Here is a 24914-nt window from a genome sequence, read left to right on the forward strand (position 1 = left end):
ATAGGTACCGCTCTGGCGGGAAGGTAAACGGCGTTTCCGTGCGCTGCTCTGGTTCGCCAGAAGTGGCTTAGTCATGCTGGCCACATGATCCGGGAGCTGTACGCCGGCTCCCTCCGCCAGTAAAGCGAGATGAGCGCCGCAACCCCAGAGTCGGTCACGACTGGATCTAATGGTCAGGGGTCCCTTTACCTTTACTGTCTTGCTTTGTGGGTTTACCATATTCATTTAGTGGGCCACTGTGTGCACTTAAAAGGATCCCTGCTGGATCAGGCCCAAGGCCCCTCTGGTTCAGCTTCCTGCTCTTACCGTGGGAATAAAATGTGGTACGAGTTGGGTTCTTTGTCTGATCTGCAGATGTCCTTAGGTTCTCAGCATTTTGTGCTCCTCCTCCTCTCCTAACCTTAATTTCCACCAAAGACTTGAAACCAGCTTCAATCCTAGTTAAAAGCAAAAACCTGTTGATAAAAGCTGTTGGGGTGAATTCGCACTTGAGAGGGGAAGGACAAACTGGAACGTGTCCAGAGGAGGGCAACCAAAATGGTCAAAGGCCTGGAAACGCTGCCTTATGAGGAACGGCTAAGGGAGCTGGGCATGTTTAGCCTGGAGAAGAGGAGGTTAAGGGGTGATATGATAGCCATGTTCAAATATATAAAAGGATGTCACATAGAGGAGGGAGAAAGGTTGTTTTCTGCTGCTCCAGAGAAGCGGACACGGAGCAATGGATGCAAACCACAAGAAAGAAGATTCCACCTAAACATTAGGAAGAACTTCCTGACAGTAAGAGCTGTTCGACAGTGGAATTTGCTGCCAAGGAGTGTGGTGGAGTCTCCTACTTTGGAGGTCTTTAAGCAGAGGCTTGACAACCATATGTCAGGAGTGCTCTGATGGTGTTTCCTGCTTGGCAGGGGGTTGGACTCGATGGCCCTTGTGGTCTCTTCCAACTCTATGATTCTATGATTCTATGACCATATGATTCAAGGCTGACATTCTACTTTTCTAAACTTGTGTTTCTGAGGCAGAGCTCTTTTTTCACTGCAATCTTCCAGGAGGTTCCTGTTAGTCATAGAGTAACTATGACTAAGTTTCTCATTTACTGGCCACATCAATAAATTTTTCATATAGTTGCCACAGCACTGTAAATCGCCACCAGTCTTCCCTTTATCTAGAAGCAAAGCGTCACTATACCGGAATGTCTCTGGCTGATTGTTCTGATAAGGTTCAAGAATGAGATTTTTGAATGACAGTGTCTGAAATGAAAGGAAGTTTAGTCAATCCCTCTCTGACATTCAGGTGAAATGAAAATGGATAAGATAAGGGTTTGTGCTACAATAACTTCCAGCAGTTCTGCTATTAGGAAGGCACAATGGTTTTGTGCCAGCTAAGATTCTTCAGATGGAGTGAGTTTAGGACTGTTGACCACTAATACTTTATCTTTCGGGTGCTTTTGAATCTGCCGTTTTCATGGGCCCCGGTGCCAATAGGCTAGATTATCGAGGCCTCCAACTGCACCTTCATTCATTCATTCATTCATTCCATTCACATTTGCACAGGGGAGCTACCTTCTGTTCACCTTGGTATAAATGGGTTACCAGATACCCCTGGGAAATTAAAGGTGGTCAGACGCCTTGTAGATCTTAAGCGTGTCTGCAGTTGCACACATCTTATACTCCAGATGGTGTGTGAGGTCGATTTTGACCGTGACTGTTAGACTCTTGCTGAAGATTTAGTCACCACAAGTTAATGACCTTCTGGGGTCATAAAGCAACAATGAACTTTGCATCTTCACTAACAGCTGAGGGCCTAAGAGGCTTTTAGCTACTCAAAAGAAATGTGAGTAGTAACAACGGTTTCTCCAGATACAGTGGTGAGCCAGGAATGCAGAAATTGATGGTGGTGGGGGAGACACCCCCCCATCCTGGCCCCAAGTGTGTTAAGTCAGTAAGAGGTGATCAAAACAGGTAGCTTTCAGTGCAGCAGCAACTGCATTGAAGGTTTTGTTCTAGAGCTGGAAATTAATGAGCCTCCTTGCTATGTGTTGTATTGTGTAGGTGCAAAAACTGATATCTCTCTCTCTCTCTCTCTCTCTCTGGCTTCTTCAATGCTTATAAAAGTGACCTGAAGCCATTTTTGGGTGGCACGGAGCTGCAGTCCCCTCCCCCCCTTGACTTTATCTTGCTAGCTGTAAATGCAAAAGTCTGAAATTGCTGTGTGGTAGTGGAAGAAAATATCTTTAATAGTGTTGAGTTTCAAGATAGTGGCTGTGTCGAGATTTAAAGATAGCCCAAGTGAATGTGTACTTAATTCCCTATCAGATTCTTAACCCTCTCAAACTTAAGATATTTATAATACTTGATTGGGGTTGTTAACAGATCTAGTAAGGAATCCAGTGACAAGATGGTCTTGGATAAATAATCTGTTTTAGAGACTTCTAGCCCTACATCTGCCGTACTTGAAACCTCAACTGGGTCACTAACTCTCATTAATGTTTATGTTTCAAACAGCATTGGTGCCAAAAGGGACAGTTTGTCTACACACAGAGATATCTCTTGATCAACCGTGGAACAGGTCCCGACAGAATTCCACAAGAATTGTTCTGGCCCAGTGCTGAATTATTTGCTGCAAGGCACTCTTTCAGAAGCATAAACAAGATTATACTGAATAATTCAGTAACAGGAAGAAGTTCATAGAATTACATAAGACTCTTTGGGAGTCTCCCCCCTCCCAAAACATTGAAAGATTCTGTAACTTTCAATTTACCCGTTGAAACTTTGCAACCATCAAGGTATGTTCAAATATGGCTTTCCAAAACCCAACCCAGCTTTTCTCATCAGCTTTTCATACATCCCACATCTCATGTGCTTTTGTCAAGTTTGGAAAGAGGAGCTATCCTTGAACTGGACAGCTCACAGCTGTGAGCTTATGAGTAATTCTGTTAAATTCATAGAATTACTTAAGAGTCTGTGGGAGATTCCACCGAGGGATTCTTCAGCTTGCAATTGGCATGTTGAAACTTCACAACCATCAAGATATTGAGACATGTTCAAATATGGCCTTCTACAATCTCCTCCACCCTGTTCCTCAGCCCCCAGATCATCAGTTTCAGACATATGTCACATTTCTGGCCAGCTCACAACTATGGTCTTGTGACTAATTTGGCCACAATTTGCTATAAGTGTATCCTTTTCCCATAAGCCAAAGGCTGCATTTCGACATAACGAGAACATGCGTTGGCCTTGTGTGCTATGTATGGCTATGAGGAGAATGGAAATGGCTACTTCTGATTTGTATAAAACGCAGAGTGTCGATTTCATCCTGAATTGCAGTTAATTTTAACTGTGGTTAGTCATGGGTGTAGCCAGGATTTTTGTTGGGGGGGGGCGGGCCTTTTGTAGGGGGGGGCAGAACCTCAGCTATGTATTTTTATTGATTTTTTAATAGGGGGGGGCAGCTGCCCCCCTTGCCCTCCATTGGCTACGCCCATTTGGTTTGTTGAAACAAATCAGTTTCATAAACTCTGATTTTAAGTTGACTTGCTTCAACAAACCGTAAGGTTTGTTTGGGTTTGGATGACACAGCTAGAATTGGAAGGCCTGGTGGGGGGGGAATGGGGGAGGGGAGCAGAAATCTTGTCACACAAGTGGACATCCTTGTGCTGATGGTATGGTGGCTTAGTGCTAAGATGGAAACAAGGCACAATAATTTTCAGAATACATGACGTTTTTCTTTACTCTAATGTTAGTGGCTTCTTCTGGTTTTTTAATTGATCCTTATGAACTGGAAAAACCAGAGGCTACAGGTCCCTTGTTGTTCACTAGCTTGTATCTCTATTTGTAACAACAAAATTAAAAATATATGATGATGATGATGATGATGATGATGAATACACCGCCCTATACCTGCAGGTCTCAGGGCAGTTCACAGGACGAAATTTGAGTATAAAACCACAAAGTACACAATCAAAATAAAAACAACAATCACCCAATAACCGCCCCTCCAGCACATTTTAAAAGCACATAGGATGTCGATCAAATCATCCAAAGACCTGATTAAAGAGGAACTTTTTGCCTGGCACCTAAAGGTGTATAACAAAGTGACTCAATCCATAAAGGGTGAGATTTTTATTTTTATTTTTTCTTTGAAGTATGGCATATTTTTCAATTTCCCCTCAAATTTCTGTGTGTCCCCCCCCAAACCTCTCAAGGGGAAAAAACCCATCTTTTCCCATAAGCTTCAGAATTTCTGGAATTTTTACATCTTTAGACGCAGTAAGCTGTGACTGACCTAAAATGAAAGCAAAGGTTTCCAAACTTCATGTGGCTGTGTCAGAGGCTTGTTATCGTAACGCTAACCTTAATCCTCTTTTGAAATATCTGCTGTTCCCTTTAAAAATAAAAATTAAAAAATCCCAGAACAAATGGAAGTTTAACACATTCTTGAACATCGGATAAAGTATTATTTAATATAGCAAAACCTCTCTGGGTTGGACTGTTCCAATAAGTATCTCAATTAATTGTTTTCTGAAGAAAGGAAGTATCTAAAATGCCACCCACCCATTTTGGGACAGCACCACATCACTTACCCCTGTCCTAGGGTCTAAGCACCATTAAGTGCTCTGTAATTTATTTATTTATTGGCTTTGATTTGGCAGCTCAATATATGCCGGCACCAAATGCTCAACAAAATGACGTTTGGATCTCAGGAAGTTCTGAATCCACATTTCTGATACTTTCCTTGGGGCAGCGAAGATGTTTTACGACTTGTACAGTGGAATGCTGCACGCAGTTTAAGGCCCTTGTTTTGGACAATCTGCGCTTCTTTGGCTGTCTTTATAGGGCACCGTGATTCATATTAAATTGGTTTGCCAATGCCTCTCCTTGTAATAATGGAAAATTTCAACTGAGGACACTCTGTCTTCACTGCAGCTGTGTCTGTGGTGGCCCTTCCAAGCTCTTTCAGTTCTAACGCTTGGAGCGAGAGTCGTTTGACCTGTTGGAGCTTGAGCATTTGGTGTTTGTAGTACACAGTGAATCATCCACCTTTTTGTTTTCCCTTGGAACTGTATGGGAAAGTTAGCCACAGACTGATTAGAGAACCAGTATATAACTTTTTGTTTTGCTTTCTTTAAAAAAAGATACCTAGGATTACGGTTAGTCTGGAATGTATTACTGATGTCTCTGCCTCCCTGCTTTTAATCTTTGCTTCGATGTTTCATACTTGTTTTCTGTGATGATTTTGCTTTATGCTTGGGTTTGCATTACAAACACCCACACCCCCCCACACACCTGGCTTCAACTTCCACCCCTCAGCCTCATATACTGTATATGAAACTGAGGTTATCTTGATGCAAATGGGCTAGATGACCTTCAGGATCACTTCCAACTCTACAATTCTATGAAATCCCACAAGATTTTGTGCTGACAAATGACAAAGATTATGAGCCACTGGAGACAAAGTTCTGTTTAATCAAACATGATCAAGTAAATACAGTGGTGCTACGCAAGACGAACGCCTCGGAAGACGAAAAACTCGCTAGACGAAGGAGTTTTTCGTTTTCTTAGCCGCTTTGCAAGACGCATTTCCCTATGGGCTTGCTTCGCAAAACGAAGCTTGCCCCGCAAGCTCCGGGGATAGCGGGGAAGCGCAGCGCGTCTTCCCCGCTGTCCCCGGACCTCTTTTGAAGCAAGGGGTGGCGGGGAGAAGATCACTTCTCCCCGTTGCCAGCCCCGTAATCTCCGGGGACAGAGGGGAAGGCGCGCGCGCCTTCCCCTCTCTCCCCGGACCCCTTTTGAACCAAGGGGCGGCAACGAGGAGAAGCGATTCTCCCTGCTGCCCCTTCCCTTGCTTTAAAACAGGTCCGGGGACAGAGGGGAAGGCGCGTCCCCGGAGGTTGCGGGGCAGGCAGCGGGGAGAAGCAATCTTCTCCCCGCTGCCCCTTGCTTTAAACAGGTCCGGGGACAGAGGGGAAGGACGGTCTCCATAGGAACGCATTGATTGATTTTCAATGCATTCCTATGGGAAACCGTGCTTCGCAAGACGAAAAACTCGCAAGAAGAAAAAACTTGCGGAACGAATTAATTTCGTCGTGCGAGGCACCACTGTAGCTTGTTCTTCTTCAATTTAACATGTCTTGTTGTTATTAGAATTAGATTCTGGTTCACCCAGCTTTAGGGTGTGTTTTGACTTCTTTTTGCTTAGGATAGCAGAATTCACTTTCGTTTTCGTTTTAGGTGAGTGCTCAGGAGTCTTAAAGGCGCTTGTGGTTTGCAAACATGTCATTTTTCGTTTTGTTCCTTAAAACAGTCTGGTGTGCTAATGGTCTTCCCATTTCAAACATATGTGTACTATATAGTAGCAGACATTCGTGGAAATTCAGCTTATTATACTGATATGTGATACAGTTGTTAGTGTGCTGGATTAAGACCTGGGAGACCAGGGTTCCAATCCTACGCAGCCATGAAATTCACTGAGTGACCTTGGACCTGTCACTCACTCTCAGCCTAACCTACCTCAAAGGGTTGTTGTGGGGATTAAGTGGGGAGGAGCAGAGCAATGCTTGCCACCTTGAACTTCTTGGAGGGAAAGTGGGACATAAATGCAAAAATAAAATATGAAATCGACATGGGATGTGTCTTCTTCATTGGAGGCTTTTAAGCAGAGGTTGGATGGCCATCTGTCATGGATGCTTTAGTTGAGATTCCCACATTGCTGAGGGTTGGACTATATCAGGCATAGGCAAACTCGGCCCTCCAGATGTTTTGGGACTACAACTCCCATCATCCCTGACCACTGGTCCTGTTAGCTAGGGATGATGGGAGCTGTAGTCCCAAAACATCTGGAGGGCCGAGTTTGCCTGTGCCTGGACAATATGGTCCCTTCCAGTTCTACAATTCTGTGATTCTATAATTCGTGGAATGGGGAAAAACCAAGTGTGAATTGTGGCCAAATCACCTAACTGTGGGATGAATCTTAACTGAATGAAGAAATTGCCTTAGGTGGTTTGGCTGCTTCAGCCTATGGAGGCTAATCCTATATTGCAGGGTCAGCAGGGTCGATTTGTGAATTAAAATTTGCATGTTCTGAGTATGAAGCCAAAACATGAAGGAAAAGACTCAATGCCACATTCATTTTGGGAGTTTGGGCAATCCTCAATTGATGCTCTTCCAAAAGGAGCTCAGCTTCTTCAGCCCCCACTGTGTAGCTCCTCACACAAGACAAGCTCCTTAGTCCTGCCCAAATTGATGAAGATTGGGTTTGTCCCTTTTAGTCAGTAACAAGGGAGAGAGCTTTCTCAGCAGTGGCACCCCAAATATGGAATGCCCTCCCTAAACCGTCTCATGTGATGCCTACAAAAACAACCCTGGGATGGCTCTGTTGACATGAGACTCTTGACCTCAGGGTCCGAGTTTGAGACCCACGTTGGGCAAAAGATTCCTGTATTGCAGGGGCTTGGCCTAGATGACCCTTGTGGTCCCTTCCAACTCTATAATCCTATGATTCTCTAGCCTAGTGATCCTCCTTCAGTAGGAGAAAGAAGAACAAAGCTGGCAGATGGCAAGAGGCACAACTTGGAGCCTTCAATCTGCTCTTTTTATATAAGCACCTAAACTCCACTAAATAATCACAGGCTGTTGGACAGAACATTTTGTGGGTGGAGGGACAGAAACAGGGTCAGACCTTTAAGAAAATACACACATGGATAAGCCCTAAGGCACAGTAGGATTTTCTACATACTGTGTTTACTATATTTGGTTCACTTCAGGCAGTTGTACCTACAGTCCTCTGGGATGGAAGGTCAGGTTAGGTGGAAGTAAAAAAACATTGCATGGATGTCAAGAACCAGCCCTTAACACTGTTTATTGTTTGAGTAAGATTTGCAGTACATAGATGCTTGGGGAATTGCTATTCTTATTTGAAACTTTCTTGCAGACAAATTCATTTTGTTAAGACTTCTTGCAAGGTAAGTGTGTCTGGGTTGAGTCTCTAGAGACCCGCGCAGGCACACATCAGCAGTTCCGGAAAGTGTCAAAGGATATATAAAGAAGCTCGTTCAATTTCCCACCAAGGAAATTCATTCAGTTGCATGGCGCAAATCTGACCCGGGATCTTCCTTTTGACCGCGATCTGCAACATGGGACCTAGTTTTAACTTAATTCTCTCTCTGTGTGTGAGCGAGATAGACAGACAGACAGACTCTGTTTAAAGTTGTTTGTTCTCCCTAGGAAACCCCGGGGAATTGCATTTCTGTGTGTTTGGAATGGAGGGAATAGTGAAAGCCAACAACATAAATCTTAGAGTCTGCACCAAACTACGATTCCCAAGACTTTGAAGAGAAGCCGTAAAACTAGTGTAGAACTGGGATAAACCTGCTACCCCCAGTCTGTCTCCCCTTTTCTGTTTTTCAACATATTTTTTTGAAAAGTCACATGATTTGGGTCTTGGCTGCATCTTACTACAGTGGTACCTCGTATTACGTACTTAATCCATTCCGGAGGTCTGTTCATAACAGGAAACCGCTTGTAACATAAGGTGCGCTTTCTCTAATGGCGCCTGCCGCACCACCAGAGCGTGACTTCCACTTGCATCCCGGGGCAAAGGTTGCAACAAGGGGCATCTACTTCCAGGTTAGTGGAGCACGTAACCCGCAGCATTCGTAAGGGGGACGGTACGTAACACGAGGTACCACTGTATAGGAACTGACTAAACCATTTGGAAACGAATGGTATATTTCCTGTTGTTGTTCTCCACCTAAACAGAATCTTGTTGGGCGAGTTGCATTGTGTAGCTAAAATGAGCTTAGCTTAATGTAGCCGTCCCATAGACATCCGACTGGCAATTTTGGGGACAAAATGCTAGATTTAGATGGGCCTTTGGTCTGATCTGCTACTATTCTCCTCACGCTCTTGTGTGCGTAGCAGTTAGTGGGCATGTTTGGAGACTGCTGTGATGCCACTTAGAAGTCATTTCCTGTGTTTAGATTTAAAAGCAGTTTGCTGTGTTGGTGGGATGAAAAGTTAAAACCTGTAAAAGCAACTCCCACCCCCAAAAGTGCTTGACAGAGACAATGCTCAAAGAAATGTTTTCAACTTATGCCCTGGTTCTCCTGTCCTTATCCTTCCTTTTTTCTTTTTTTTAAAAATAGTTAATATTAGCATATGCAAATTTATTTATTTAGAAAATTAATATACAGTGCTGCTGAGCATTTTTGGCAAAAATGGCTATAAAATCAAAAAGCAATAAAATACAAATAAAGATCAGAATGCAATAAATATGCTTAAAACCTATCAATTAAATCAATGCCCTTGGGGAAAGAAGATTTTAGGAAATATTTGAGGCATTCAACAATTTCATTTACCTACATAGCAATCCCTCTGTTGCTTGATTTAGGTTTAAGTGACCATACAGGTAGTTCACCTGTAATTTTCATGAAAAGTTTCATGAAAACTCATGAATGAGATGAGCCAGAATCTGTTTTTCTGAATCTAAATCAGTAATGCTTATTTAAGTTTGGTGGGTCTACCTACCCACCTCCAGAACTACATTGAGCAGCAGCAAACACAAGCTACTTCTACTGTAGAAGACTTGGTTTCTTTTATACCGTTTATTTTGGGATAGCTCCTTACAGAGCAGTTAACAAAATTTAAATGCAATCCACACAATACAAGATCAGTAAAACCAATACAATCACAAACTAACATTAAATAGTATAGTTTTTAAAGTCTTATTGCCAGCACATCCAGATTAAAAATGAAGCCCCTGCTTCTTTTGTGTCCAGTGTAAACACAAAAGAAAAGCTTCTGTTTCCTGTTCTATTGTCACCCAAGTTATAGAGGAACTGTTGATGTATTGCATTAACATGTCGGTTATATTACGTACATCTTTATCTGTTTTAAGCAAGCCCTTCAACTGGCTGTTGAATGTGAAACTAATAAAATATCCAGTGAAGTATTGGCCAAATATATTTTTAGCAATATCCATTGATGTTCAGGCAGACTTCCACTCATGCACTGGGATTTTTCTTTCCTCCCCTCTTCTCCAGAAGTTCCCCCAACCACCCGGAGAAGATTTTTGGGGGCATGCAAGGGACTGGAAGGTAGGAGTAGAAGATAACACAGCACTTAGATGTCACACAGGCCTCTTGTTCCAACTGTTTGTTGTATTTCAATAATGTGCTTTTTGTTTTGTTTTCGGAAGTACACTGTGCCTTTGTCGATCCTTCAGCATGTAAGAATATTGGGTATGCCCACCGATGCCATTGCAGTTGTATATTCAATACCTTCAAGAGCACATTGGCTGTGCGTGTGTGGGGCTATGGTTAGCTGGCATATCTGCAGCAATGCTGTTATCTTCCTGTCTGGCGATGACTATCATGACAAAAATGAGGTTACGCATGGACAGTTTATTGCTCCAGTTCTGTGTCCCAAGAGTTCCAGCGCTGAAAAACATGGACAGGCATTCGGAGATTATTTCTTTCTCCATCTCTGTGGTTCACCTACAACAAGTTATTGTGGCGTTTCATTTTCAGGGAACAATCTCTGGTATGTAAGGAAGGGTGATAAGTGCTTTCTCAACAGCTGATTCCTAGCCAGCTGGGGCAGTGGCCCAGGAATCTTACAACGTTAATCCCCAGTGTCAAGAATCGTGACTCAGCTCTTCCCGGTATGAGAATTACAGCTCTACTTTACGAACCTGTCGCCTTGATTATAGTTGACCCCACCCCACCAGCCCCATGCATGTCCGAAGCCTTTTAAAATTGAATGCTGAGGTTTTCGTAGCGTGTGTTTTTTTAAAAAAAACAAAACCCAAGGCCTTGTAACTTACGTAAGGGTTTCAACGGGGCAGCCCTTGTGCTGCTGACTCTATACTGTCAAAGCCCTCTAATCTAATCCAAAACAGGAAGACTGCAAGTAACATAAGTTCAAGAGGAAAAGGATTATAATGCCTCTGTACGTGAGAGGCCTGGTGCTCTATTGTGGCTTAGGAAATTCTGACTGAGTCAGGGTCAAACCATCTATCAATATCTTCTGAGGGAGAAGCCTAGGAGGACGCCTTCTTCTTGTGCTGCTTTTTATATGCGCGTGTCTCTTAAAAGCACTAGGTGTTTTTGAATGTATCTAATGTGTTCTAAAGAAGCTTTATTGATTTAACTGTGTAATGCTTGCTGATAAAAAGAAATCTAGGAAAACACCATTTCACTGCACAAGACAACTGGCCCATCTGGACCAGTATTTATTGACACTGGCTGGCAGCAGCTTTCGGAAGCTTGGGGAAAAGTTCCTTTCCCCCACGCCTAATTCTTTAGCCAGGGATGAAAGCTGACGCCGGATGCAAGGGATGTTTTCTATCACCGAGTAATGGCTCCTGACAAAGTGATCTGAAATTTGCCCTCCCTATAATTCCATTTCTCTCTATACATATTTTGACACACCTGTGACACAGTCCCCTCATAAGAAAGCAAGATCCATTCCTAGTTAGTTCCCTCCCTCCCTCCCTCAACTTTTTGTCCTCACTGCCTCACAAATTATAGAGCATCCTCCTCGAAAGAGAGCCATTTCTCTGCTTGTCACACCACCCCGGTTTTCTTCTCATGTGCCTTTTTCTTCATGGGTGTCCAGAGACATTTTTTCCAGGGTGTGTGTGGTGGGGGAGGGATGTGAAGTAAAACAGTGTTGGGGAGAGCAAGCTAGTTACTCACAAAAATAAAAATAAAATAAATGTCTGCAAATTTTAACTTACACTTCAGGTTCTACAAATGCTAGAAATGTAACCTTTTTTTAAAAAAAAAGGAAAGGTGGGAATCTGGGGGTTATGGTCCCTGTCTCGTTTAATTTCTACAGCCCCTCCCAATATTTTTCTAGAGGCGTTGTTTTTCTCTTCCCTGTCCCCCTCTTTAATCTTTGCCTCATTTCTGTTTCATTGCACTTATAAGAAACCCCCTTACCTTCCCTCAGCCACTTATACCCCCTGTTTGGTTTGTATCTCGGTCTCTGAAAAGCTCATAATATAAATAAAAGTGAATTTCCAAAAAATTTTAAGGAGGCAGTATCCTGCTTACACACGTGTGCCCTTCACGCTTGATGAGGTGTGTATGTGTTTAGTATTCAGGATAGGCATATACAAGAACAAACTAGTAAAATGAGAATCTGCCTTTAGGCTTGGAATATCTTGAATTCCTTTCCAACCCCCATGACAGCATATCTGGTAGTCATACGACAACCGCAACTACTGTCGTTTTCTGCTTAAGTCATTTTGTAGCCATAACATGCAGTGTACAGAACCATGTTTGTTCTGTGTGTCATTTTACACTTTTTTTTGTGAGGAAAATATGATTCTCCTGTTGACATTTGCTCTTCCCCAGTCGCTTCTGCATCCAGTGCGATGGCAGGGCATGTTAACATTATGCATGGTTCTGCTTTCTGAGAATGTGGAGTCAAAGCTTTCATATTCCCTCTTGAGTCACGAGGGGGAAGGAGGCAGGGTTAGAAACTCAGATATATAAGTTAATAGCTCCTTAAACCTAGATTAGGGCTGCCACAATGTCTAGGTGCCATTCCCCACCCAGTGGAGATGATGATGATAAATTTCATTTCTATATATTTTAAAGAAAAAACCTCAGAGCAGTTTGCAACACATTAAAACATCAAATAAAACAATCCAGAATAAAACAAATTCAAGCTTCAAGCAAAATATTTCAGATCCTCCTCTAAGTGACATTTTGCTTTCCCCATATTTATTCAGTGTTGGGCTAGGACCTGCGAGATCAGGGTTCAAATCCCCACTCAGTCATGAAGCTCACTGGGCGATCTTGGGCCTCTTAACCCACCTCACAGGGTTGTTGTAGGAATTAGCTGGGGGGGGGGTGTGAACCATGTACTCAAGGAAGGAAAAGGTGGGATTTAGATGCAGTAAATAAGCTCTTCTATTTACTAGCTTAAGAAAGCTGGAGGGGCCAGCCAGATGGAGATGTCAGTCACCAGCCTGGCATCCAGAAATCTCCATGTAGTTGCAGTTAGACCCATGCCAGAAGCAAAACGCACCTGGCGCCTGGCTAATTTCTAACACTTGGAGGGAAGGAGATCATGACTGAAAGACAAGGCAGAGATATGACTGCCCTAGAGCTGTAAATCAGGGGTAGGGAACCTGTAGCCTTCCAGATATTGGGTTCTAACTTCCATTTCCCCTGACTGTTGTCCATGCAGACTGGAACTGGTGAGAATTGGGGCCCAAGAACAGCTGGAGTCCCCATCCCTGCTAAAATTAATTCAACAGCAGATTTTTCTTTTAACAAAGAAAGCCGATTAGGTTTTTTAAAAGTTTTTTTTGGCCTCCTTTGGTTTTCAAAGGTGAAATTTGTGCATTTCAATTAGAAGAAGGCTACATCAGAATTATTAAGTAGCTGTGAATAATTTAGAAACCAAATCAAAATAGTTGTCCATCACAATGATCACATTTTCTTACTGTTTGGTGTAAGAAATTAGTGGACGTAAGCAGCCAAGAATGCGCCTGCCTTTTTCATTTGAACTTTGATTTTTTATTTTGCACTAGAATATGCACTAGTAAATCAGTGAACACATTTTGTTAATTGGCACTATAAAGAACTTTCAAAAATACCTTAATTATATCGGCCATCAGTTTGTTGATATTTGCTCCATTTGAAAGCATAATAAAAATATGTAACGGGGGTGGTTACGGACATATGTCACTCTTCAAAAATGACTTCATGGTTGGTGATTTCTACCTTCATCTTGTTGCCAGCTTGCTTATTATAAACATCTAATAGCCTGACATGCTTCAGATAATATAGAAATAAGAATAACGTATACCACGGTTGTATGTTTATACTGATTGATTGATTTGATAGCAAATACTGGGTGATATTCAGCTATGTTTTAGTCAGAGTGGAAGCCTTGAAATGAATAGACCTAATTCTGCTAATTAATTCCAGTGTTTGATAAAACCTAGTAGAATACCTCTAACTGTCTTTTAGTATTGAGATTTGCAGTTATTATTTTATAGATTTCTAGTCTGTATTTTAATGATTAGTTGTCATTCTAAGAAGCCAATGTTAAGATTCCAATATTTAAAATAGCGGCAAAAACAATTAACAACAATAAAATAATCTAGAATAAAATGGTTCTTTAAAATGACAGCCATAAAACCATCTGAATGTAAACTAAAATAATAATAATAAATCTTTGCAGCTTTACTAAAGGACAGTCTGATGGAGGGGGGGGGGATTTTCTTGGAGATTGCAGCAGACCTTTCAATGATGATGATGATGATAAATAATTTATTATTTATACCCGGCCCATCTAGCTAATACATTAAAGCATCAGTCATTAAAAACTTCCCTAAAGAGGGCTGCCTTCAGATGTCTTCTAAACGTCAGATAGTTGTTTATCTCTTTGACATCTGATGGGAGGGCATTCCACTGGGCGAGTGCCACTACCGAGAGGGCCCTCTGCCTGGTTCCCTGTAAATTGGCTTCTCGCAGTGAGGGAACCGCCAGAAGGCCCTTGGCGTTGGATCTCAGTGTCTGGGCTAAATGATGGCGGTGGAGACGCTCCTTCAGGTATACAGTGGTACCTCAGGTTAAGTACTTAATTCGTTCCGGAGGTCCGTACTTAACCTGAAACTGTTCTTAACCTGAAGCACCACTTCAGCTAATGGGGCCTCCCGCTGTCGCCGCACTGCTGGAGCACAATTTCTGTTCTCATCCTGAAGTAAAGTTCTTAACCCGAGGTACTATTTTTGGGTTAGTGGAGTCTGTAACCTGAAGCGTATGTAACCTGAAGCGTATGTAACCCAAGGTACCACTGTACTGGGCCAAGGCCGTTTAGGGCTTTAAAACTAGCCATAGGATGTCCTCTTTCTTCTGAACTTGGAGTAGAAACATTCAATTCTGCAAAAGTTCCATTCACTGGGTTGGCCATGCTCCTAAAAATCTGCCGTTCATGTCTAGAAAGTTTAGAATGGCATTATTCTCCTGCATCTGTATGTAATGTCAGGTCGTAGACAGTTCAGTTTCCCCCTGCCTGGAATATGCTGTTTCTCAAAAAAGAAACTAAGGCAGTAGCTGAATTTAATTTCTTAATAAATAACTGTATTTTTCTACCTTTTCTTTTTCAGGAAAAGAGGGATAGAAGTTATACAGGTGAGTACAATTGTTCCTCCCCCCCCCCCCCATTCTTTAAAGGGGTTTTCTTTCTAAATCTCTTTATACTGTATTTGGTATCACTGCCTTTCAAGTTTTCCTTGCTTTGCGGTGGTGGACTTGTACTTCTAACGCTGGATTGCAGATAGTTTCATTATGCCATAGTATTGCAATTATGGGGTGGAAGCAGGCATTGCAAAACAACAACAACACATGGTTTCCAGAGCACACTGCATTGCTTTTGGCACTCAAATTATGAGAACAAACGTAGGGAGCTCCTAGTGCAATTCTCAGCATCTCCTTCTGGCTCCACCTATTTGTAGCCAAATCATGCCCTCCAGTAGCCTTTTAAAAAGAGGGTCTAAGGTGGCAGCCTCCCTCTGCCCCCCTGTAATCCAGGTAATATGGTTATTCTCCCTGTCCTGCCTTTCCCTTGTAATGTGGTGCTGAAGCACACAATGGGTTGTGTGTCTTATTACTACGTGTGATGGGGAGAAGAGGAGATATTAAACAGAACATCGCAGGAGAAGCCATCAGTTGTTGGCAGTGCCTTATATACACCTGTCAGGGAACTGACATTGGAGCCAGAGGCGGAGGGAAGGCTCTCAAATGATGCTGGAGAAGGGCCCAGCAGGGAGAGAAGCAGCTCAGCAGATGGGGAAGCAAATCAGCGCAACACCAGGGATAAAGGGGGGCAGATGGGGGAATCGGAGAGAGGGCTCCAGGACTCTTCACCGGACACCAGCGGGGAGAGCACGGGTCCTCCGCTACCCACGCCCTCCCTGCGCAGAAGACTTCCGTGCAGGGAGAGTAGGAGGAGACTTGGCGTCAAACAACTTTTATGTTGGAAAAGGTTTAAGAAACGCCCACTGACGGATTCTGCTAGAAAGGTTTAACAAGGCAACACAGCCAGGAGTGGCGGTAACTTACGCACGAGCAACCCCACACTCATTACAACACCCAAAGGGTGATATTCATTGTTAGTCATACTCTGAGCAAAGGCATCGAAATCAGTGGATTTAAGTTGTTGAGGTCCATTGACTTCCATGAGTCTACTCTGAGTATGATTGATGTTGGAGATCACCCAAAGACTTAAGGGAAGGGGGAAAACCCCTATTATGAATGAATGCACAAGATGTGCCAGTAGAAAGAACAAAAAATGAAATACTCAACAATACGCTGTTATAAATGTCTTCAAGCATCTGGACTTGGCTAATGTCAGAAGGTCTACAGTGCTTTATAACCCGTTGCCCTGACTCAGTAGGAGTCACCCGGTGAAGTTTGCTTTAATTAAAAATCGTAATCCTTGGCTCTAGTCATCCATCTAATTCTTGGAGCTCAAAAGTAGGGCAGCAGTGTCTCACTGAATGAAGAATCCAGATCCATGACTAATATTGATCGGCTGGAGATGTTGTACAATGACTGGTGTTGGTTCTTTTTCTTCTTCTGCGTTCCAGCGACATTAGTGCAAAGCAAAGGTTTTGCTGTAAAGGGATGGAGTATATTTTTTTCAGTGCCTTGTAGTAAAAAAAATCCATTATCGCTAGTGAATCCTGTTTGAAGATTATTATTCCAGAACAAAATTTTGTACTTCAGAATAAGTGTAATACAGTGGTACCTCAGGTTAAGAACTTAATTCGTTCCGGAGGTCCGTTCTTAACCTGAAACTGTTCTTAACCTGAAGCACCACTTTAGCTAATGGGGCTTCCCGCTGCGCCTCCAGAGCATGATTTCTGTTCTCATCCTGAAGCAAAGTTCCTAACCCGAGGTACTACTTCCGGGTTAGCGGAGTCTGTAACCTGAAGCGTCTGTAACCTGAGGTACCACTGTAGTTACAAAAGCATAGGGAGGAGATCCTTACAGTTGCTTGCAGAACTGGAGCTGCTACTTGGAGAAAATCACCAGAAGAAATGGGTACAGCTTTTCTTGCTTTCAATTCAGAGGGGCTAGTTTTATGAGAATCTACCTACAGTGTGTTTTCATGGAAGAACATCCTTCCCACTCTGCAAATGGGGCCTTATGCACCGTGCCAGCTTCTTGGTTCTCATTCACTCAAAAGACATCTCAGGGTTAGGCTCAGGTGTGTCATACTGGGGCTTGATTTTCCTCGCTTCCCAAAATGGATAGCAAAACCTCAGATTATTATTGCATAAGGATAAATGAATTGCTTTTGTCAAATTGCTCATAACCTGTTGCAACATTTCATGGCAGAACAATTTTGTGCGTTCAGAGAGGCAGTACTGGTGCCTTATCAATTGCAGATCACTATTCCTCTCGAACAGGAATTTATGAAATCTCAAATCTAGGAGCAGAAGCGGCAAGTGCTTTTCCACCTTTCAGTTTGGATTTGCGTTTCTGTGTAAATGCACATACCAAGAGTACATTTTGAAGAGCTTGCTGAAAATGCTGAGAAATCAAAATAGGATGGACTCAAATTGAAACTTGCAACTCAGCTTGAAGTTGTAACAGGAATATATTAATAGATACTATTCTTAAAGATTTATCTGTTTTTACTTAACATGCTGTGCTTCCATCAGAAATATGACCCATCGGAACATATAGGAGTCAGAGTATTTGTCTATCTAAGATCAAAATGCTCTGAACACAGATTGGCAGGTTCTCTATAGAATTTCAGGTGGGTGTTTTCCAGTCCTAGTAGAGATGACAGGGGTTAAAAAGGGGACCTTTTGCATGTAAAGCAGCCCTTTCCCAAGCTGATGCCTTCTAGATAATGTCCAACTGCAGCTCCCACCAGCTCTCACCCGCATGGCCAGCAGCTGGGATTATGGGAGTTTTATTCCAACAATATCCAGAGGGCACCAGTTTGGGGAAGGCTTACGTAAAGCATGTGTTCTACCCCTGAGCTATGGCTTCTCCTCAAGGCAGCTTACAAAATTCATATATAACTCAGGCAAACTAAAAACAGCACAGAGGCATGCAAAAGTGCAGAGGATCAGTCTAAATAGCCTTCTCTGCTAATAAAGAAAAATTAACTGGCCAGTCCAAAGAGGGAGATTCTTATCAAGCAGCTGCTGTTAAGACAACTCTTGCACATAAAAATAGTCTTGCTTTTGGTGATGAATTGGAACAACTTTTTTGTTGTTGCCACAGTTGTAGTCTTAATTTGAGATTCCTGCCCTGCTAAATTAGCAGATTTGCCCTTTTAAACTGTGTTCCAATTCTAGCTTCATCTAATAGCGTCCTTCCCAATGTGTCAACTCTGTAATGCACGTCCTTCCGTCATAAGAACAGCCCTGCTCGGATCAGGCCAGAAGTCCATCTAAGTCCATCCATCCTGTTCTCTCCGTGGTCAACTGGATACCTATAGGATTCCGAACCTGAGTACCAGAATGCTATGCCCAGTTGTTACTGGTATTCAAAGACACAAGGCCTCCAACAGTGGACACAAAATCTGGACATTGTGGCTAGAAGCCATTGATAGTCATCTCCTCCATTAAATTGGTCTCAACTTCTTCTAAAACCATCCAAGTTGGAAGCCAAGATTACTTATCGTGGAAGCGAATTCCAGAGGTTAACTACGCGCTGGATGAAGAAGTGCATTCTTTTGTCTGTCCTGAGTCTTCCAACATTCAGCTTCATTGGATATCTTCTTTGTGAACAGCCCCCCCCACCCCACCCCACCATTGTGTGCAGCATTGGCCAGTGAAAGCTTTCCTGTTCTCTTTAAATGCAAATAGGTTACAGTTCAGTCGCAGCCCATGAGGCAGGAGAAAAAACTTGGCCAACGCTCTGCAGTATTGAATATACTATGCCTGCTTGGCTTGTGCAAATATTTGTTCTCATGATACGGCACCGCTTCATAAATCTCTACTAAGCTTGTGACACAAAATTGCTGGTCACAATTGGAAGATGTCGTTTCTCTGCTGCGGAACCGTTCTGCATGCTATTGGGTGGAAATGCTGAAGGTTGCTGTACAGCACACCGGAAGGATTTAATTGGGTATTTTCACACCAGTTACTTCTGAAAATGGTCAACTCTTTAACTGTGGTTCATGTACCCTGTCACGTACCCTGGCTCTAGATTACGATATCCCGGTCTTAGTGAAGTGGTAGGGGGTGCATTTGTGTTAAGCAGTAGGCTTGCATTTGTTCCAGGCTTATATCCTCCTGATCTATGCTTAGGAGAAGCCGGCGGTGGCGGCTGCTGACAACTACAGTTCCGTATGTTTGCAGTCCTCTATTCTGTGTAGCCTGCTAATACTGTGTGCAGGTTTACTTAGAAAAGCTCCCTGTTTAAAAAAACAAAACGCTGAGGGTGTGATCTGCTTGTACTGGCATCGTACCACCCATATACAGAAGCGGTGGTGGCACCCAGATTGTGGAACACCCTCCTCATGGATGCATGATTTGCACTGACACTACAATCCTTTCAGTGCCAGATTAAAACTTCTATTTGTGTGTGTTTGCCTGGACGTTTTTAAGCATTGGTTATGCCGTCCAAGTGGCTGCTTCTGTTTCTTTATCTGTTTAGAAATGGTATATCTAGTTTAGTTATGCCCATTTCACATCGCTGTGCTATCCATGTAGGGGTGAATATCAGTTTATAAAAGTATTAGTTACAAATTTAAAATAAAAAAGATTAAAATAACGCTACATAGAGGATTGTTCCCCCCAAAACCTTTGCATACACATCATAACATCACCTTCATTGAATTGATATCTGAATCACCCTCCACAAATATGTCCCAAGGCGATTTATGGACATACTCCTAAAAACAGTGCTCCCAATTTACTGTTGCTGGGTTGTTGGTTTTTTGTTTTTGTTTTTTTAAAAAACAACACAGTGAAAATCTCCATCCTTTTAAAACAGCTGGATTCACCAGAAAGCTCTGAAGAAGCGAGTTTATCTTTAGCCAAAGTCAAGATACCGATGAAAACAGTTTGCACTAATTGTTGCCAGGCAACGGTTATTTTTGTGAAATGTTGAGGGCTTTACTTTTGTGTGAAACATTAGTAGAATAAGCAAAGAACAGCAGAATATATCCAAGGAAAGGGAGCTTATAAAATACATATCGTATACATAGAGACTCGTCTGGAAGCCCTCCAAGCCAAGCACAGTTTGAAGGATGTTGGTGAACTGTCTCCCTAGGATCAGGGAAATGGTATTTGCTTTTCTTTGCCTGCGTGCCAATGGCTTACGAGAAAAAGGCACTTTTTTCTAGGATAGTTCAACTCTGGCTTCAGTGCCTAATGATGATGAAGATGAAGATGATGTTAACAGCATTTATATTCTGCCCTTTAGCCAAAAAGGCTCTTAGAGTGACTTACAAAACTCCATTCTAAGACAGTCCCTGCAGGGCATACAAGGAAATAAGCCTGGGAGGGAGGAGGAGAAAGCAAGCTCAGACACACATTTTAAAGTTACAACCATTGTCAGTGGTCATTCTTGGTGGGTTGTCCTTGAATAGAGAGCAGCCCTTCTCCAGAAACAACCTGCCATCGGATCTGAGAGTGGAGCTGGTGACCACATCCAGGTCAGGAGAACAGATAAGCTCCTGTCAGAGTCCTCTCAGACAACTGTCTCATTGGCAGTTAGAATCCTCACAGGAGGGGTTTGATGATATTAACTCTTCCTTTCATGCCATTGGCAAACATATTGGGGGTATCTAGGTGGCATCTATTTTGTGTCGGGGTTCCATTCCTGGCTCCCTGGCCTGACCCTGTTCTGCCCTTGGTGGCTGTGCGTCGGTTGGACACACACAAAATGGTCGCCACCTGTAGATGGTATACGTGCCCCAGAAAGCTTGACTTTAACAAATGAATAGGCTTCTCAACTTTGCGTAAGATTGCTGCAACCATTTTTCACTCTCTTGTGCCACCTTGCATCCATCTTCCCAAAGACAAAAGCCCACAGGGTTGTGTTATATCCCACAACCTTCAGCATGAATGCTGTAGTGGCAGTTAACAAGAAGATGAAAAAGAATGCATGCATGCCATAAATTGGCAGAAGGCAACAAATAAAATATAACCAATAACTCCTCATTTGCTTATTTATCAGAATTTGAGAACAGTTGCTCTAGGGATATGTGGCATATTATTGTGTGTGTGTGTGTTTGTGTGTGTGTTTTTAAAAGGGCTACCCCAGGAGCTTTGTGTGTTGTGGTTCTTTAGGAGTATTGAATGTGGTGGTGCCTCAGTCTGGATTCTCAGCTTTGTTTTAAAGTTTCTTAAAATAGCATTTTAGGATTGTGTGGATATATTGGAAAGTGTGTGTGTTATCATCTTCAATCTAAGAAACAGAGTGGTAGCAATACAAAATTTACTGTGGTTAGAAATTACGTAAATTGCATAATAAAAAGAGCCAAAATTTTGGGATGAAGTGCGCAAAATATATTCATGTATACGGGTTGCAGAGTCTCATTTTCCTTGGTGCAGAATGAGTTGCCTGGGAGCAGAATTTTATTTTTTAAACACAGAATGCTTATAGCTTCTTCTCTCCCATAGTCTCTGTACAAGCAGAAGATAGTAAAATGGTCCTTGAATTTTTCAGATGTTGCTACAGCCCAAGGCATGGAGAGTGAAAAGTGAAAATGATGCACACCGTTCTTTTCTTCATGCAAGTTCTCAGAAGTTCCAAAGTGTGATCTGCCCTTCGCTATAAACAGCACTGAAACATCTGGTCTGTAGTAGCTAAGGGGAACATGCAGATAGACCCAAAAGACCTCATGCTTGAAAACAGGAATACTGTCATTGGTTTTGCTTTTTAAGGCACAGATGCCTCTTTCTCCGATGTTTGACCCACCCTAAAAGTTCTCAGTAGCAAATAGATGAAGAAATAATAAAGGGTCAATGCCGTTGTGGTTATAAAATGGGAAATTACCTTGGTGACTGACTGATCCAGGGGTCAATGCTGGACAGTTAAAATTATCAATATTTTTCAGACAATTCATTAGTTTGCATGTATGTGCTGCAAATTGAATGGTTCCAAATTGGTTAGAACTTAGTGGTACTGCTAGTGCAACCTGCTCCTTCTCTCCTTATCTTCCTCATCCCCAAGGCAGAAGTTATCACGGAGCTAGGATAACTTTCAGTTCAAACACAACGGATTCATTCACCCCATACCGGAAATTCTTAGGCCATTCTTCCAGTATGCCAAAGAATCATTATTTCAGTTGTTAGCAGAGACTCCCAATTCTTGCCCCTCTCATTGACCAACACACTAATACCAGACAAAAGGTAGTTATTTATAGTGGCTTTGAAAGAATCCCCTGAAGAATGGATAGAAAAGACATCATTGAGGGGAGCTGATAGGATATAGGATCATAGCATAAGGAAAACCAAAAAGAAGAATGTTGACTGGTTGTGCAAATAAAGGAAAGCTTTTAAGTCTTGTTGACAGAAGCATGGAGCCTTGTGGTTTAAATGCATGCAGAATAGTTTGCTGCTATAAAAACATTTTACAGAAAACTCTTAATGTACCCAAGTAGGTGTTGCCTTGCAAGGAGAAGGGCCATCACGCTACTAGAACCCAAATCTAATGAAACTGAATGTTGGAAGAGTTAGGACAGACCCTGCAAGATGTAATGATGGCCACCAACATGGATGGATTGGGATAAGGCAGTGTGCTAGACATCTCCCCGGAGGCTGAATTGGTAGCAGCATCAAGATCAGTGTGACAATTTTGTCCTCAAAGTGCCTAGCAAACTTATTGCAGCAGGCCTTTGATGGTTACAGTGCCCCACAAAGTAAGGCAGGTAGTACCAGGTTTCCAACCACCCAAAAGAGCTCTGCTGGGTGGCTTCTTGAGGACACAGTGGAGACAGCAACATGGACCTTTTTTGCTGCAAGCATCACTATCTGATAGTTTTGGCTGTGCTTTTTAGTGGCTGTTCGGTCAGCTTCACGCTGAGTTTTGCACCACTTCCTCTCTAACTGTAGCCTGTCCTGCTTCCTTGCTAAAACTTTGGGTAGTGCAGAAGGAATGGTGTTAATTGGCAGAGTACCCGCAAAGAAAGAAATTAAGCATCCTCAGACAACATCACCCATGCTAGGTTTATCGAAGATGAGAAGTTGCTGCTAGAGCCTTCCAGACAATGTTGGTGCATAAGAAGTTTTAAAAAACTGTTTAGAATTTGAGTCAGTTAAGTAAGCAGTGCGCCCTTGGTGTGCTCCATTTAAAGAACAGTACTGTAAAAGTTACATAAGGATGATAGCCACAGGAACCCTTCTGATCTCAGTATCTTCTGCATTGGTTCTCATTTGTGATCTCTGCAAAGAGGAGGGCTATAAAGTCAAGTGCTATTTATGATGGGTTATGCTAAGGCTTTTCATTTTGATTAAAACCAATATTGAACATAGTAGGTTGTAAATGTTAATTTCCCTTGACTCCCGGTGGATTGAGGTTTCGGCGCCTTTTTTTATTGGAGCTCTCAAGGTTATGTACGGCCTTGTGTGTATGCATTTCCAAATGGTGACATAGCAACCGGGTATGCTGCAATGATGGACAACATGGCAAGAGCAAGGGTGGATGATGAAAGCCTGACACTTAAAAAGAAACATCTCCATTTAGGTAACAGAAGTAAAAATTCACTTGAAGTAAAAGTAAAAATAAATAAATGCTTGACTTGGGTTTTAAAAGTTGTGCATTTGGTATTCCTCAAATGTCATTGAAACATAACTTCTTATAGTCTGCTTATTATTTTCCCTGTCTCTTCACCACAATTTTTCAAGTTTTTCGTCGCAGTGTGTAAACACTGGGCGATAGTAGCTGGAGTTTGTATACAACCTCAAGGAGGCCTTGCTTTGATCATCAGGGTTTTAACTAAATCCAGCATGACATACTAGGCAGAGATTGAGCCAAAGCAGATCGTTCAACAAGCCAGCTCTTATAGGAACCCATGGGGTGGGTTGATGAGTCTGTGTGAAGGATCCTTTGTAAATCGGTGTTTGTATGTTTTGTTTTGTTTTTAGTTGAGCCTTCCTAATATTACTAAGGCAAAACATTTGGTCAAATGAAGGGTAGATCACCAGACATGTGGATAAGTAGGTTAGAAAAACCTGTTTCAAGCCATGATTTCCCTAATATCAAGTCCAGTAGGTTGCTCCTATTGTCGCATGAATTGAAGTTCCACATGCATAACAGGACTTTCCCCCTTTTCTCCTAACCATTAGTTCATTTGTATATGCACAGCATAGCATAGATGAACAAAAACATAATTCAGCCAAAATGAAACATTTTCTTTTGTTAGAGACCTATGGATTGCAAGTTTTAAGCAGTTCATTTACCGGTAATCTCTCCTATTGAACGTGCTTAGCTTCGTTGGATTGTTCCCAAAGACTTTTGTTTACAATTAATAAAAAGTCTCCAAGGGCATGCTGATCTAGTTCTTCTCTTTGCTCCAGCACAACAATGTTTTCCAAAGAGGATCTAATAATAAAAAAAGCCAGTGGTAGATTTATTATAATAGATTTATTGTAAACAATACCCTTTGCTTTCTTGATCTTAATCCTGATTGTCCATCTGTGGAAGCCATTTGGGGGCTCTGGCTACCATTTTCAGATAGAGTTTAGCTTTGTTATGATTGCCCTGGTTTTCTTGTTTTTTGTTTTGGATAGAACATTTTAAAGGAGCCTCTATTTTGGCAGCTGTTGCTATGTTTTTAAATATCTATCTATCTATCTATCTATCTATCTATCCCCATTCTAGTGTATATGTATCACTTGGGGCAGCTTTCACCATATTGAAATTAAAAACAATGTAGAATAATACAAAAGACAGAGGGCAACAGGTAGAAAATTATTAA

General features: G+C 42.3%; 2 protein-coding genes across 2 annotated transcripts in view; one reads left to right on the forward strand and one right to left on the reverse strand.

Moving 5' to 3' along the window:
- The window catches only part of LOC310706715 (endogenous retrovirus group 3 member 1 Env polyprotein-like), an 874531-nt gene that overhangs the window by 552216 nt on the left and 297401 nt on the right, over positions 1 to 24914 (reverse strand). The gene's annotated exons all lie outside the window — the stretch shown is intronic.
- The window catches only part of ITPK1 (inositol-tetrakisphosphate 1-kinase), a 133387-nt gene that overhangs the window by 21282 nt on the left and 87191 nt on the right, over positions 1 to 24914 (forward strand). Inside the window, exon 2 of the mRNA XM_083503168.1 lies at positions 15127 to 15151. Coding sequence (XP_083359294.1) covers positions 15127 to 15151 — 25 coding nt within the window. The remainder of the gene's footprint in view (positions 1 to 15126; positions 15152 to 24914) is intronic.

Source organism: Podarcis liolepis (assembly GCF_965112155.1).
Source record: "Podarcis liolepis genome assembly, chromosome: 1".
Classification (NCBI taxonomy): domain Eukaryota; kingdom Metazoa; phylum Chordata; class Lepidosauria; order Squamata; family Lacertidae; genus Podarcis; species Podarcis liolepis.